At 45.2% G+C, this 16,630-nt stretch overlaps 1 protein-coding gene across 1 annotated transcript; it reads right to left on the bottom strand.

Moving 5' to 3' along the window:
• Window positions 1-1,844: 1,844 nt before the first annotated feature.
• On the bottom strand, window positions 1,845-15,769 carry LOC149337252 (uncharacterized). Its single transcript, XM_089554848.1, has 5 exons — window positions 15,592-15,769; window positions 13,342-13,485; window positions 6,880-6,962; window positions 3,413-3,641; window positions 1,845-1,911 (listed from the first exon to the last, which is right to left on the bottom strand). Exons 1-5 carry the CDS (start codon window positions 15,760-15,762, stop codon window positions 1,891-1,893), a joined length of 648 nt encoding a protein of 215 aa, XP_089410974.1. The 5' UTR covers window positions 15,763-15,769; the 3' UTR covers window positions 1,845-1,890.
• Window positions 15,770-16,630: the final 861 nt, after the last annotated feature.

The raw sequence follows: 16,630 nt of genomic DNA, 5'->3' as shown, positions 1-16,630 counted from the left end.
AAATGTGGTGCGAGGAGGGCTGTTATTCCATCACAATGTCCCTGCATATAAAGCCTCCAGAACAACTCAGTACGGGCCCAATATCGAATTTGAAATACTGCAACCTGCACGTAGCTTGAAAGTGGACTTAGCACCAAGCAACTATGATGTTTTCAAAACTTAAGACACACTTGAAGATTCATTATTTGAACAAAAGAATAGCACGATGCACGGCCACAACCTGTGTTTCCTCATAGACCTGGAGAAGTTCAAGGCTTAATATGCGTTTGCCTTCGATCAAGGTATGGCAAATAACTTAGTTTTATTTCTGCACCTTAATTATTTCTTTGGAAAGCTCAATACTTATAAGCATCCTCTAGTACATATCGTTTTTTTTTTCCTTTTTACGCATGTATTCTTTCGCTGTGTCCAAAGTAAGCATATTCAGATTGCAGCGGAGATTGATTCGATCTGGCCGGCTGGTCTTCGTGTAATCTTTTGTTCACTGAAGGTTCATTTATTCTATCTTTTTAGTTCCCGAGTAAAACGCGTGCGACAGGCTTTGTTAACGGACTACAGTATGAGCCATTAGAGGCTTTCGCCTTAAAACCTCAGCGTCGCCTCCGAGAGGACCCAGTAGTGTGTAGCTAAAAAGCCAGTAGCAGGGTGGCACGTTTCCCAGCAGTCTCAGCAGATAGAACAGGCCACAGCTCAGCTCTCGCCAGACCCTCCTCCTTCCATAGTAACCAGCTACCATGTAACATCCCTCCCGTTGCGTCGGCGGCCTATATAGACACCGATGCTCACTCCAAGGAAAGGGCCTTGACCCCGGAGCTAGGAGAGACTGCGTCACTTGCGACTGCGTCGTCAAAAGAGCGAGGTGCGCGTTCGCAGATCTAACGGGGGAAACATTGGCGACTGGCCAAAAATTGAGATTAATCATAATCATCATCATCAACAGCCTGGCTAAGCCCACCGCCGGAAAAGGCCTCCCCCATATCTCTCCAATTAACCCTGTCCTCTGCCAAGCGCGGCCATTTAACCTCCGCAAACATCTTATTCTCATCCGCCCACTCCACTTTCTGTGGCCGCCTACTACGCTTGCCTTCCACAAAAGGTGGGTTAATAATGCCGAATTTATGATCGTTGGCATAGGAGATAACGGCGTCAGGATGACGAGAAATGCCCTGAAGAAGACCCAGTGGAGCTAACATCTAAATATGGGATCCCCATACGTGCGGCAGCCAGCAGATTTGTTGAGCTTTTGTTTCACTAGGCGGTTTTTTTTTTTCGGGATAGTGCTTCGTTGCGCTGCCGAAGAACCTGAATAAAGCCAATGCTGAAAAACCCAGTTATCTGCGGCGACTAAGTGGTGTTGACGATGGAATGGTCCCGGAGAGGCAACGTGATTTTTTACAGACCGATCGAGACTGGTTGATCAGCCACTCTAATAGCTCACGCTGTAAAGAAGATATTGGTGAGTTGTCACACGTTGTCGTTCAACGCAAAAAGGCGCGAATAAAAGTGTGCACTAGAAAAAGATAGTCTTTTCACCTTCACTTCAGTTCTGCCATGAAACCATAAAAGCTACGAGTATATCTCTTAGTAACCTTCGCTACCCAAATAATATTAAGCGCACTCTGGAGAACTTGCTTTTTGCTCCCTTTGTATCTGTATTCACTTGGATAAAAAAACAACAACAAGGTTAAATAATTCTTCGACCTTTAATGGCTGCCATCAGATTAAAAGTTTGGCTGGTACATTGTTCCGCCTTACAGAGCACACCGCGTGTCAAAATTTTCTGAAGGATGTAGGTCAAATTTGCTGTTATTCAAATAAATCGTTTTATTGTTGTCGAGAAGATGTACTTGTTTGAAGTATCTGTTTAAAAATCCTAATCAGCAGAGGCCATCATTGGCTGCTTGGTAAGACCTGAAAAAGAAGAGAAATAAGTTGATATTAGTCGGCGCGGATGGTGGAGACGAGGGACATATCCAAGTATACCATTTAGTGTCAAGTGCGCACTCTCCATAGAACAGTCTCCCTCGTACGACGCATTTTCGGCCGCACAAGATAAACTATGCTGGTGCTGAGGAAAGGTGCCCGCCATCAGCATTTCTTGCGATGCACAGCGGCATGAGAATAAGCCCAGCCCGGGGTAAAATTGAATTGCTCTTTACGAGGTTTATTACGGCGCCACAGCTATACCGAAAGAAAACGGCAGCTCGTAAAAGATTGCCGACAGTCAAAGCAAACACCTCATTAATCGTTTGGCGTTGCACAGCAAGGAAGAAAAGAATTCGTCCTTCAAATCATCGCTGTAGCTGCGCGAAAACGTGAGCCCAGTTTAGAATAACAGAAATCACACCTGCGTTACAAAAAATGTATATTGAGGGCTTAACGTTGCGAACGGACACATGCGTCAGGAAGGCGCCGTAGAGGAGGGCTCCGGAAGAATAATGTGTGACAACTGGGGTACTTTCACGTGCGCTTACACTGCCCAACACACGGGCATTTATACGTTTCCTGTCGATCAAAACGCGGCAGCCGAGGTCGGGATTCCATTGTGCTGCGTAGGCATCTGAAGCGGAACGCCTCACTCACTGAGTCACCGGGATCGGTCTATGCTATGAAGATGTGGGATGTATTTACGCATCCATGGTGCGAAATAATACTTAATGCTTTTTGCCACCATTTCGCAGTCTTTAAATCCGATCCAACTGACTATGCCTGCATACGTTGCCTGCTCACTTAGCCAGCTAAAAATATCTTCCATTTATTCACCGCTTTCTGTGGTGTGAAAAACTCAGGCACACCGGAAAATCTTTTAGCGGAAAAAGCCCTCCCTGTATTAGACGTAGAGTACATAATTAATAACGAGCAGGAATTGCATGCGCCATTTTTATTTGTTGATTGATGAAAGCGAGAAAAGATTTTCAGACGCGACGTAAATTTTGTTGCCAACGCGAAAAGGAATGGGCAGAAGTTACGAAAAGCAAGAGAAAATGTATCTTGACACGAAAACAACTGCGTTCATTCTTTCCACAACTATTCACTATTCAGTGTCACTGTTTTTCCACTGTCCAAGAGTAGTAATTGATAACGACGCTGTAAATGATTACGGAATTCATGCTGTAGATGATGAGGCGTGCTAAAAAACTACAAAACAACTTTCTCTGCATGGCGCTCTGTGACATCAAACGAATTACCGGCAGGCAGGTAGGCCAGTTTACTTTTCACGTTTACCAACATGCGGCCAGCAGGGCTCTGCATCAACGCTACAAGTAGATCTAAATACCCTGAGCGGTTCTGCGAAACGACCCCAAGGCAAGTACACCATGCATGTGACGGTTAATTGTATTGGAGGATCAGAATGAACATGCACAGTGTCCACATGCATCTTTTGGCGCCAGTTGGCTAGAGACGGGCGTACCATGAGCAGTGAGTGAAGGACGAACTCGTATATGGCTAGGCAGCGTGGCGCCCGCAGCTCCGTGGCGGCGAAGCTCTGCACGCCTTCGTTGGACCAGACGGAGATGAGCTGATAGTAGAACTTGACCACCACTAGTATCTTTTCGGCAGCCGGTCCAGCTTGTTTTCGGACGTACAACTCCGTTTTGGGGTTGTCCTCCGAGAGCTTCATACGGACCCGAATCCACGACCTGCAGCAGCCGTCAGTCAGCCATCGAGTGGTGCACTAGGAATTGGCACACCTGGACTGAACTCACACAGTGAAGAACAGTGAAGAGCCAAGATAAGCCCGAGACACACGTGCACGCTGTCAGCCGAGGCGCTTGTTGGTTCTTTCCTCCCATGCGCCATAACATTTAAATTAAAGGGCATGCACGCGAGGAAGGATCCACTATGCTGCATTTTGTTGCCACGTTCATGTCCCCTTTTAGAAGCACCATTGCTTGCTTGCGCTCTCCGCGGAAGAGGGACAGCAGTTTACTTGTAAAGCGTATAGATATAGTATGTCACATCCCATGCAGACGTCTGTTGCTTCATACTTATCAACTTTGGTACTATTTCCCTTTCAGATACTGGCCAAGTGCGATGCACTGAATCAACCCCGCTAATTCTGACTTTGGTGTAATGAGAACGAACACGTTCAGTAGGTGAAATTAAGGACCACTTGTTGCTGTTGGCGCATTCCCGATTCGCACCGTGGGACGAAGCACAAACCGAATCCCAAGCAGCAGAGATAACGTGCCCATAATTGTAAATGTTTGGTTTCACTTTGGACCTTTGTAGGACCGTTCTTTGTCAATACATTTCCAATATTGGGCCGGTAAGCTTTGCTGCTGGGGTGTATCCACGCCTTAGTTCACTCTGCTGCTATCAGTGAGAGCAGGACCAATTTGTGTGCAGAATGCCAGATTCTATATAGTGTAACAAATGCCGCACAAAAGGCAGCGATGAAAATCCGCCTTAGCACACTGATCAGATGTCTTCAATAATCTATCGCAGCCGAGAATGCAGTGTACAAGGCTAGCCGTGTAAAGCATGCCCCGGAAAGGTCACGAGGTACTGAAGCACATATGTACACTTAGAACAACATTCGCATCGTGGAGCACAGAAAAAGCGTGTACTTCAAGAACTTCAGCATATCTGGGTGATTAAATTATTAAACTCACACTAAATAGAATGAGCTAATAAACTAAAATAAGCTGCATTCAGGTGCAAATAGGTGTGGCGTAGCGATGCCCTGCGTCAATGTTGCACTTAGTCGTTTAGCTTGTGGGTCATGGTTTATGGTTGTTTAACGCCCCGAAGCGACTCAGGCTATGAGGGACGCCGTAGTGAAGGGCTCCGGAAATTTCGACCACCCGGGGTTCTTAAGCGTGCTCTGATATCGCACAGTACACGGGCCTCCAGAATTTCGCCTGCATCCAAATTCAACCGCCGCGGCCGGTTGAATTTCATGGTCGCGGAATTCTGGGCGAAATGGTGGCGAAATAACTCTGCTTCAATGTCCCGCAAAACTACTGCATTAGTGAACTTCAGTTCCACATGAAATAAGTTTTATGTCATGGCATATGCTAATGATGTTGGTGTTTTCTGTCCAAAATATGAAAGAATTTCGAAACGGTAAAAAAGTGGAAGTTTTCTGCGACGCAAATAGGAGCGCGGTGAACTGAGAAAAGTGCTTCGGATTTTTGAGCGGTGAATGACCTCGGGCCCCGAGTGTTTTCGGCAAGACATTGTGGACCACAATTCCATCTAAGTACTTAGTTGTTCCAATCCAGTGTTATATTGATAGTGAGCCCCACTGGCGATGATACGCTGCTTAATTTAAAAAAAAACAGAAGGATTTAATGGATTGAACCTGTCAGTGCTTGCACCTGGCATAGTTTACAATATTTTCTTGGTTAACAAATTGGGGTATGTAATGGAAGTCTTACACTCATCCCGCTTGAATGGGCAAAAGCTGCCTGCACAGAATGTGTGCAGTGTTTGTGTGTGGTTCCTCTTGGGAGCAGCAAGCCGAACCAACCTTTTCAGGCTGATCCGAACTGGAGGTCTTGATTTATTATGCCATTTGCTTGTCCGAGAATTAGTCAACCATTAACCACTTTCTTTGGGACGCTAGAGTCCCCTTTTACGTGCTGTTATGTAATTGAAACTGCTCAGGTTTTTGACAGAATTTCTTATTCACGGAAATATTAGTGGACATATTTGTAGGAAGTGGTACAGTCCTGTTTTTGTGCGCATTCACTCGTTTCCTTTTATTGTCTCAGTAGCGTGAGTCCAATATGCCTTTAAAAATATCTCTGTCAGCCACTCTTCCTGACAGCATTTACAGGACCAATTACGATGCAAGTCCTGGGCAGGGCATTTTAAAAGCGTTCAGAATATAATTTCTCCTGCAGCAAAACGCTTTCATTTTCATCTCTACAACGGCACCTTACCTGTAAAAACGTGGCGGCCGAAGAAGGGATCATGCGTGGTGTGGGGCGTCTACTGCAAGTTCATTCTTAAAAGGATTAAATGATTGAGCATGTTCTTCTGGGCTGCTGGGACACAAATTTGTCTCTGGGACATCCTCCAAAGGATGGTTAGGAAGGATTATTCGCTTGACCAAGATGGCATGAGATACCTCTCGACTGAAAACCAGGATGGAGTGTCTTACAGCTTTGTCATTGCGTTGGGATTGCATTGTATGTAAGGAAGCAGGATGGTGGCGATTCACGCAGATTTTGACGCACTGCCAGTTACATAGTATTTTAAAGAAGCAATTTTTTCAGTTCAATTTGTTTGCAAGATTTAATAATCGCAAGAAATAACTGAATTTGAAAACGCATCGCCTGAATGGCTCCCGTACATTGAAACCTTGAAGGCAAATTAGGAATTCAAGGCATTTGAAGTCAGTCCCAGGCTGGCTACCGGTTCTTTTGCACATATTGTATGATTTGATGATTATGGATTGTTATAGCGCAAGGGCATCAGTGGCCAAACAGCGGCATGGTCAAGCTGCTTTCTTCTACTCAAGGTGTGGTCCAAGACCCATTTCCGAAGCATTTCACCCGAAATAAGCCGAGCACCAGACCAGAGGAAAGCTTGTACCCATTTTATCACCGATGAGTACCTGGCGACACTGGGGATCGAACCCGGCACCTCACGCATGCGAGCCGGATGCTCAGACCACTAGGCCACCGCCGCGGTCTATTGTATGATTTGGTTAGCAATGAAAAAAAAACACGGTGATGGCGTAGCGGTCGAATGCAGCAGCCAGTGAAGCTGATACGTTCGCAATGCGGGCTCATATTCCGCTTGCAGCCAATTTTCTGTTTCCCTTTATTTCACTCCGCAGGCCGAGGTGTGACAAAGGCCTGCGACAAAGCCAAATAGCCTTATGGCTCCTTATGATGTCGCATAAAAAAGGATACGGACACGCACCGTTTCTCCTCAAGTGGGAAGCCGGTGAACTCCACGTAAGAAGATGGGTAGAGAGTGGGCGTCTCGGGCACTTCTATGCCGTTCTGCAGCGCAGAAGGGCAGAAGAAAAGAAGACGCGTTTTCGTGATTAAGAAATTTCATCTTATCCAAAGAACTTTCTGAATCAGCAATGCAAAAATTAGCCGGTGTTTAACTCAGTATAAACCGATGTGTGACGTGCGAAAGACTGGTGACGTAAGTGGTGACGCCACAAGCTGCACCACAGCAACAATCTCAAAGCTATGAAGTGCTTTTTCGGGAAGGAGGAGGTTGCGGTTACAATATTTGTAAATGATCCGTGTCAAATTTTTAGGACACCATCGTGTCTAGCACGCCCAATTATGGTTCGACATGAACTTTGGTTCAAATCGGCCAGGTGAAATTTCGGGGGTGGCCAGGAACAAATTCTTGCCGCTTGGCGTCACAACTGCGGTCGCAATGATCGAGCAATGCACAAGCAAGATACAAGATGCACAAGCTAGGTTTTTACTCTGCTCTTACAATGGTATGATGAGCTCTTTCGCACTAATGCGAACTTTCCTTCAGCTCCCTCTACCATGTTTTTCCACGGAGTAACTCAGATCGTTCTCCGCTTTTAAAGTGAATTTATGAATCTAAAGAACAGCAAAGCCCTGGATATAGATAACTTACAGATTACGCCCGTAAAACACGTTTTGCAGCATATCGTCCCGGTACTCGCATACATATTCAACCTTGTTATAGAAAAAGGTGTATTTCCTACTGCCATGAAGAGGTCTAGGGTATCCATCATATATAAAAGCGGGGATAAAAATGATGCGAGAAACTACAGACCAATATCTGTAATACCTGTTTTTTCAAAGGGTTTGGAAAAAATAATATCTGTGCGATTAACCAAGTTTTTGGACACGCGTAATTTGCTCTCACATAACCAGTTTGGATTTCGAAGGGGACGATCAACCGAATCTGCACTTCTATCACTTAAAGAATTTGTGTTGCAAAATATTGATCAAAAACTCTTTACACTTGGTCTCTTTATTGACTACAGTAAGGCTTTCGATTCTCTTGATCACAACATTTTAATATTTAAGCTCACACATTATGGCATTCGTGGCAAATCTCTTGAATTACTTCGGTCATACTTAAAAAATAGGACTCAGTGTGTTCACCTTGGCAATCATAAATCTTCACCTCTACCAATATTAACTGGTGTACCACAAGGTAGCATCTTGGGCCCATTACTTTTCATCATCTATATAAACGATATTGCCCATATTGACGGGGGGGCTAAATTTATCGTGTACGCAGATGACAGCAGTATTTTGCTATCAGGCAGTGATAGCAGTGAAATCAAGATACTTGGCATAACATTTAGTTCTCATCTTATGTGGGACTCTCACATAGATAACCTCTGCAAAAAGCTTTCAACAGTTACAGGGGCATTATCACGTTGCCGTTCTTTTCTACCAACAAAAATAAAACTACAAGTCTACAATGCCTTGTTTGCCTCCTACACTAACTATTGCAATTTAGTTTGGTTGACTACATCACAAAGAAATGTCCAGAGGATATACGTACTCCAGAAAAAAAATATTCGTAACATCGCCAATATAGACTTCCTGTCGTCAACAGCTGAATATTTTCAGTCCTACAATATAATTAGCATCAAACGTGCTTACGAGTTTCGAGTCCTGCGATCATTTTATTTAGCAATGGATTCTTTCAGGCATTTCCTTAAGTCATTAGCCTCTTTAGAACTCAATAAAAACACTCATACACGGAACACTGATCCATGGTTCATACCTCGTTTCCGCACAAATTATAAAGTGCAAACACTTCAGCATAATCTTCCAGTCATTCTAAATAAATACAAACACATGACTAGGCCTACACTAAAACAGTTACTTGACCAATTCTTGTCCACATAGCTGTACCTTTATTTACAAATTATACCAGATGTGCACAAGTGTACTGATTTTAGCTATAATTATATAATGTAGGTTTCGAGATTGTGTGTATTATGTGCCTTTTCCTAGATATATTACCGGTTAACTATTTGATGGATAGTTTGTTTATGCTATTATTTGCTTAGCCTTAATGTCTTTTATTTTTTTTTGTATGCCACATAATTGTATTTCTAAAACAATATGTGTAAATTTCCTTTGAAGTTATAATCGATACTTCGTTAATACTGTTTTCTGTAAAACTGGTGTCAAGCTCTAAAATGTAATTCTTGTTAATGTATGTTCTTGTTAATGTATATTTTTCTACTCAGCTATTATCCATGTTTGTAGTCATATATTTTGTGTTAAACATATTTTATTCTTCTTTCAATATTCTGCGTCATAAGGTCATCACCTACTGCCTCGTTGGTGGTTTTATAGGCCTTTGTCAAGATGTCAGGAACAGCTTTTCGCCTATGAATCCGCCAGAATCTTTCTGGAAAATAAAATGAATTGAAAAAAAAAGTGTGTTCCACGGTTAATGGACAGTGCCAGTTCCGGGAGTTCCCTCTACTTTACCTGCTATGGCTAACTTGCTTATGTCCCCCTTCTTCACAAGGTTCCTCCATTCCTAACTTAAACCTAGTCATTTGGCGACTTCCGCATCTTACTGTCGCTAAACCTCAGCTCACACAGGTGCACCTGCACGTCCTGCTCCGTGCCCTGGTGGGCGCACAGTGCGAAGCGCACTTCATTTCTGGTCTCGCTTTTCAGGCTCTTCATATTCCATTTCCACTTTCGTCATTGTGGAAGAAGGTAGGCCTGGTTGGTAAATTATTTAATTTCTTACTAAATTTATTTTGCACTGTGATTTAATGCTGAAAGATACTAATTTAATACCCGACTATGTAACAGAGTCTCCTGCTGTTGCTTAAGTCTACGCATACTCGGCTAGTGCCTGCTTCTTGCCTACCGTCGCATAGAGGTCGCCCACCAAAACAGTCTAATACGTATTTACTTTACTCACTGCCAACTCTATGCCTTCATAGAACCAATCAATGTCCTTTAGCCGTGAGTGAATGTGGAAGCGTAGGCCTGTGTAATCTCATGATCAATTCTAATGGCAGATTGCGAGCGCTCCACCGGATAACGAACTGAGAGCGTAGCTCCCCGCGGAGATCTCTTCCTCCCGTTTAGCGAATGGAATGTGAGTGCAAGAAAAGCTATACGTTCAGGCAACATGGCGGCGCTCGTTGAAGGGGGGTCCAGTCGTTTCACATGCTTCTATCAGAACAAAAAGAGTACGCCTAGTCGGTGACGCCACAATGCGATCTTCGTTCAGTGCTCTCCCATACTACACGTAACCAGCGAATTTGATTGGACGGACGCGCGAGTTTGCTTGATGCTCGTATAGGCGACCATTGATAAAACGCGACAGATACCGGACACCGAATGTGTTGACGGTGTTATGACCAGCGTGTTTTTAGATCCAAGGCAGTATTTGGTATGTTTTTACTAGAATAATATATTTTGCTTACACCGCAGCAATAGCATCCACGTGACCCCACGTCACACGCCGTCTCGGCGCTCCCCATTGGTCAGTCGCAAAGCGATCACACCGAGCTGCTATTGAATTCCAACACGACGGAACTCGATCGCAAGCTGTCTGCGGCTAGACCGACGGCCCTCCCCAGTCGCAGAACGACAGAATTCTCAGCGCCGCATGCGAAAATCGCATCGGTGTGAAACCATCGATCAATCATCGCCAATCTGTCTCTCATTTTCAACGCAAACGAAAGGCGCACGAAGCTTTCGCTTTTTAAGAAGTTGTCCGCACCGGAAAATTGCACCGGTAAAACGCGCGAAATTTTCACACTATTTTCCTAATTACACAGCTCTTAGGCTTTGCGAGGACGCGTCGTCTGACGTCTGAAAGCGCGGGACGTTCACGCATGTTAACGATTTCGGTCTAAAAAGTGGTCACAAAGAATTGACGTTATGTTAACAGTTATTTTGTTTACGCAGTAAATTTTATTAATGCAGACCTGCATAGAACGAAAAATAGTTACATTTGGGACATTTAGCATTGCACCTTTCAGCTGAGATGGTGCAGAACGAAACACAACTACATTTGGGAGATTTGGCATTGCACCTTTCGGCTGAGATGGTCCTGCGCGGAACTAACAACAAAACAAGTCATAAGCGTTCTTTGTGTTTTGGCCGCAGGACCGCGTGGCCGCTAAGCGACGCCAGGAACGAAGTAGCCGCAGCCGGTCGTGACAGGAAGGAGACGCAGGGAAAACGAAAATGTCACGCGGGGTGCAGGTCAAATCGGTCGATTTCGGCGGAGAAAATATCGTTGCTCCATGGAGAGATCCGTGATAGACGCCTGATCCCGAGCTGACGTTGGAAGAGACAATTCGCGCTTCCGTTTTATCATTAGAATATGATTGGTCCAAACAGAGCAGAAAAACTTGATTCGCGTCTGCGTTTAGAATTCAACACTAAACTTGTGCGTTTTATTCAAGCTAATCAAGATAACTGCCAACGTCTCTTTATTGTTGCACAAGACATCAATATCGCATCTATGTCCTTATTTCTCAAGAAATCTGCATGTAGTTGTCGGCTCTCCGGTTAACTACGATGGCAGAATATACGTCTGCCCATGAACATAACACGTTCCTCTAACACCACTTAGACTATTAATATGGCTCCTTTATATAGTTCTTTCCAATGAATGCTGGACTACCTTAGTCCTAGCGCTGAACATTAACAGATAAAGCTTCCAATGGCGGCCTCTCGGGAACCAGTTCTGAGCCCCCTGCGTTGCTTCACATGTCTAACTGCCGCCCTTTTTAAGTTGCTCCGCATCAGCTGGGGACTCAGCGCCAGTCGCTGATTGGGGCATTCATATAGGAGGTTGTAGCCAAGTGCTACATCAGGATGGCTAAATCCTGGTCAGAGGAGAAGACGCATTTTTGTATTTCCCTCAGAGAGCATTTTTGGTTTGGTCGAATGCATACCTCGGCAAAATCACGACCGCTTACTCACTCACAAAAGTGTGGTCAACCTACGGGCTCACTAAAACTCACACTCGCAGAGGCTTGAGCTCAGTCGAGCTCATGAACTCCAATTCTTTTAGGCTCACAACTCACTTGGCCTCGCTCAGACTCACCAGTCATCCGGGGTTAACCACTCAGAGCGACACACGTCCCGCTCAGACTCATCCTTATCTAGGCTCACTCTCTCATTTGCACTCACGACTTATCTGGGCTCACTCAATTTTATTCATGACTCATCTGGACTCAGTAATTCCGACTCACGACTCATCTGCGCTCACTCATTCGAGTGCACATGCATATTTCGACTCATGACTGATTGAGGCTCACCTTGACTCAGCCCTCCTAACTCCCGCATCGCACAGCTGAATAGTTTTTACGCCTAACGGCTTCAGTACGGCTCTAAAAATGCAAAAAAGCTAAAACCACGTTGAAGCAATGGGGTCTGTACTGCAGCAGGAGTGTAGCCAGGCCTGGCTGAGAGGACTAGAGGCCTGTAGTTGCCGCTCGCGGGTCGTTAAGATCTGAGGCCACTGGATATGTGCGGCAACCAATGAGAAAACAGCAAAGGAAGAACTAGAATAACCGCGATTGAGAAAACCACAGCTAATAGCCAACTAGACCAAGAGTGGCGACTAATCAACTTTTCTCGCCTTTCAGCATTGTATCAAAGTGCAGCAGCAACAAAAATTACATACCACGAAACGTTTAAATCGTATACATCGTAATCTCGACCAATTACGATCTGAAATGAGCCCACTCACGACACTACTCAGATCCCGATCTGAATGCGAGCGCACATTCACGACTTAGATCATTGACTCAATGTGAGTCTGGACACACTCACGACTCAGATCGTGGTTTCAACATGAGTCTGGACTCACTCAGAGCTGAAATCATGATTTCAATGTGAGTCCGGACGACTCGCACCTCAGACAATCATCTCAATGCGAGTCTGAACTCACAGCTAAGATAATGATCTGAACGTGAGTTCGGGCTCGCTCACGACTCAGCTCATGATCTGAGTATGAGTCCGGGCTCACTCACAACTCACGTCATGATCTGAATATGGTTCCGGACTCATGACTCAGATCCTGATCTGAATGTGAGTACGAACTCAATCACTTGATGAATTCACTCAGATCATGATCTAAAATCAGTCGGAGGGAGTCCGAGTGAGTCGACTAATGACTGAATCCGCCGACCTATGTTCGAACTTTGACTTGCGTAGCTTCACGAATCTTCAGCTTTGTTCACCGGAGTCACTAGCACCGGAGGTCTAATTATTGAATTCTATAAGCACTCCGACTTTTTTTCGCCAGTGGAGAATTCCGGTAGCACGATGATTTGAACTTCAACCTCCTTGCGTACCAGGCGCATGCTCTGGCTCCATGACACCGCTGCATCCGCTTACTGGTTCTCAGTTGCGGACACCAACTTACCCCTGTGAAGACGGCGAGGCGAACTTTGGGAACAACGTAATGAACCTCGTACACCCTCAGTCCGGTTCCACTGATCACCAGCATCTTCAGGGTGCCGAAGGGTACTTCTCCTTTCTTTATCAGTGGCTGATCGTCCACGAAGAACTGGGTGTTGGCATAGGCAGGATTACGAGATTTGCGACCAGCAAGTGGGACCGCTTGGCACTCATTTGCACTCTAGAGCTTTATTTCCCTCACAATACAGATCCATGCAGTTATACAGTGTCTGTTCTGAAAGTAGCAGGACTGGTTTTTTCCTGGGCGAACGGGTGGAGGAGAGGTGGTCTGCGCGTGCAGGATCGTTGAAGGGGGATATTGGGAATGCTGGGGAAAATCGGCAGTCGGCTCTCGGCCGTTGAAGAGAGGAGGTCGCTTGTACTGTGAACCCCTCTCGAAACGTTTCGTCACGCAGAATCATCGAGCGTTTACTGGATCAGCGATACGCGATCAAATTTTGAGTAAATCATGGTAAAACAGGCAAAGAGACTCACAACATGATTAAGGAGGCCTACGGTGACGCTTCCATGGGTAGATCAGGTGTTTTTTGAGTGGCAAAAGCTGTTCCGAGAAGGTAAGGAAAGAGTGGAAGAAGACGACCGCTCCAGACGCCCTCCGACCAGCATGACGAACGAAAATGGGTAGCGAGTGAAACGTTTACTTAACAGTTATCGTAGAATGAGTATCAGAATGATTGCTGATTACTTGAGCATTCCTCAAACGCAATTTTTTGAGATCGTGGCAGAAAACTTATCCATGAGGAAAGCGTGCGCGAAGTTGATGCCGGGAGTCTTGTCAAAGGAGGAAAAGGCCAACCGGTAGGACCTTCTTCATCATGTGAATGAGGACCCCGATTTTTTCCCCAGAACAAGGCGGCAACGCGGCCTCAGACTCTCTACAGCCTCGACTTGGCCCCGCCAGACGTTTTTCTATTCCCGAGGACAAAATCGACGCTCAAGGGGGATCATCACGGATTGGCAGAGGTGGTTCAACAGGCCGTGACGAGGGAGCTAAACAGCATTCCGGTCCAGGCGTTCCTAGAGACGTACGAAATCTGTAAAACTCATTGGCAGCAGCGTGCACGTGCGGAAGGGTGCTATCGTTTGTACTATTCTCTTTAATAAATTTTGTTTATAAAAATGAGTCCTACTACTTTCAGAACAGACCATGTATGTTCATCGAAGATAAACAAGAAGCATAAAGAACTGCTTGGATTTATTGTGTCTTCATTTTACTCCTATCAATGTCGTCGTCGCCGCATGCGGGAACATATTAAGTACCGCACGTAAGAAGTAAAAAATGAGCTACCGGTGTGTTTTACCCTCTCCAGCCCAGCCAAAAAAAAGTGCCGGTGCTTAAAACGTATTGTGGACCGTAAGTTTGAAATGTTGAAGTTATGGCGCCGCCCACAGTTTCGTTACGGTTTACGAAGTAAACATGTCACAATAGTTTCTAAAGATACCACAAAAAGAGCCTCTCATTGCTTCATCGAAAGTGCGAATACCTGAACATTCCTCAGATTACTTCTATGAAGAATTCCTTAGTTTACTTCTCTTTACCTATGAGAAGGAAATTGAACTGCATTTTTCATACCAAGGCCTAATTTTCGAGTAATTTGGTGTTCCGTTCACATTTGTTGCGACCACAGTGCCATCCGTTAAAGACCAGCCCACACGTTTGTGTGAGCTCATTCTCTCGATTAAGTACTTAAGTTTTGCATGTATTGCTGGCTGACGCTATATCAGACGACCGTGAAGACCAATGACTGAAGAGAGAAATTAAAGCTCCCCGGTTAGCGTGCTTATGGGCTAGAAATGGTTAGACGAGGCGCTCTGAAGGCGTAAGCCTTTCGGCAGACAAGTGCAATCCTGTAGTTCTTTCCTATGGTTGTCGATGATACCTGCCTTTTCCACACTGCCTTCAAATGGAAAGTAGTCCGTCATTTTATCGCACACACAGAGTTTCTTAATATATTCAGAGGAGGAGGTCGAAGCAGCCTCAAAACAACAAACTTCAATCCGGTATCATGTTTCCGCGCCTACACAACTATTCTTGGTGGAGGGAGATTCATGAGGCGCCCTATCGCTTGCTGTTAACCTCGTAATTATTCTTTGTGCGAGAAAATAATCCTTACCAGCACCTGTAAGGGTAAACACAAACACTATTAAAACGGATAATTAATTAATAAGTGAATTATGCGTCTCGCAATCTTACGTTTATCCGTCCTTTCGTAATCGCTGCCCGCACGATATGCACTCCTTCTGTGACCACGAAGTCGGTGGGGTCTCTCGGCTTCTGCACACCATCACTTGCGGATATGAACGCGGTCGCTGTCCGAACTTGGCCCTGATATGATTGGGTGTAGCTTAGTCTTTCTTGCCGCATAAAACGAGTCAGGGTGATGCTGAACCTGCAGATGTGAAGAGCGGTGAAAATCATTCAGAATAGTCGGGAACAAGAGGTTACCCGAACATATCATGGCATCAGTGAGTGGCAGGCAATACAAAACGCAGGGACTGCTGTTGCTTAGGAATCTCTGTTGATGACTTTAGAACTGGAAAGTTCTTGTGCATCCTGAGCCATTCAAAGCTCCTCCTTGTGTTACCACCACCTGATATGAAGTGGCCGCTATTATTGAACGCTGTGCGAGGCAGTCATTGGAGATAATGGTTTATGGCTTATTAAGGTTTGACGTCCCAAAGCAAATCTGTCTAGGAGCAAAGCCGTAATGAAGAGCTCCAGATATTTCGACCGCACTTGGGTTCTTTAATGTTCACTGACATCGCGCAGTATACAGGCCTCTAGATTTTCGCCTCCATCGACCGCCGTAGCCGGGATCGAACTACTAAAATGGAGGTTCGATGTGTTTAAGGGCGTTAAATTTATCTCACTACATCAATTGTCCAAGCTTATTACGTAAAGAGTATGCAACGCGCTCAGTGCTTTTTAAACCTTCCCGAACAAAGTTATATGACGACATTCGGGTTATACAGGTAATAATTGCCATGCAGTTTCAGCCACAGCTTTTCACATATCACATATGGCCTGAAGCGTTTTCTGACATTCGTAATTTTGCTCCGGTTTTTCGCATAATGATAATTCTGGAAGGCCTTCTACAAGTCTCGATTGCTACAGCCTGAGAGCGCTTGACCCCAATAATCTCGTGTGTGGTCCGTGCAGTGTCTATCCCATTTTACACTGATACACCGCAGCGGTGGCCTAGTGGTTAGTGCATCCTTCTCGCATGCGGGGG

The sequence above is a fragment of the Amblyomma mixtum genome, chromosome 7 (genome assembly GCF_055824585.1).
Source record: "Amblyomma mixtum isolate Tamu chromosome 7, ASM5582458v1, whole genome shotgun sequence".
Lineage (NCBI taxonomy): Eukaryota > Metazoa > Arthropoda > Arachnida > Ixodida > Ixodidae > Amblyomma > Amblyomma mixtum.
This window is presented reverse-complemented; position numbering and strand designations above follow the sequence as displayed.

Bases quoted from the DNA above. Each gene is read 5' to 3' on its own strand.
- LOC149337252 (XM_089554848.1), bottom strand. From the start codon at position 15,762: ATGCGGCAAGAAAGACTAAGCTACACCCAATCATATCAGGGCCAAGTT. The intron at 6,963-13,341 runs GTAAGTTGGTGT...TCTGCGCTGCAG, and splicing joins GCCTCGCCGTCTTCACAGGG to AACGGCATAGAAGTGCCCGA. The intron at 3,642-6,879 runs GTGCGTGTCCGT...CGGCTGCTGCAG, and splicing joins TTCCCACTTGAGGAGAAACG to GTCGTGGATTCGGGTCCGTA.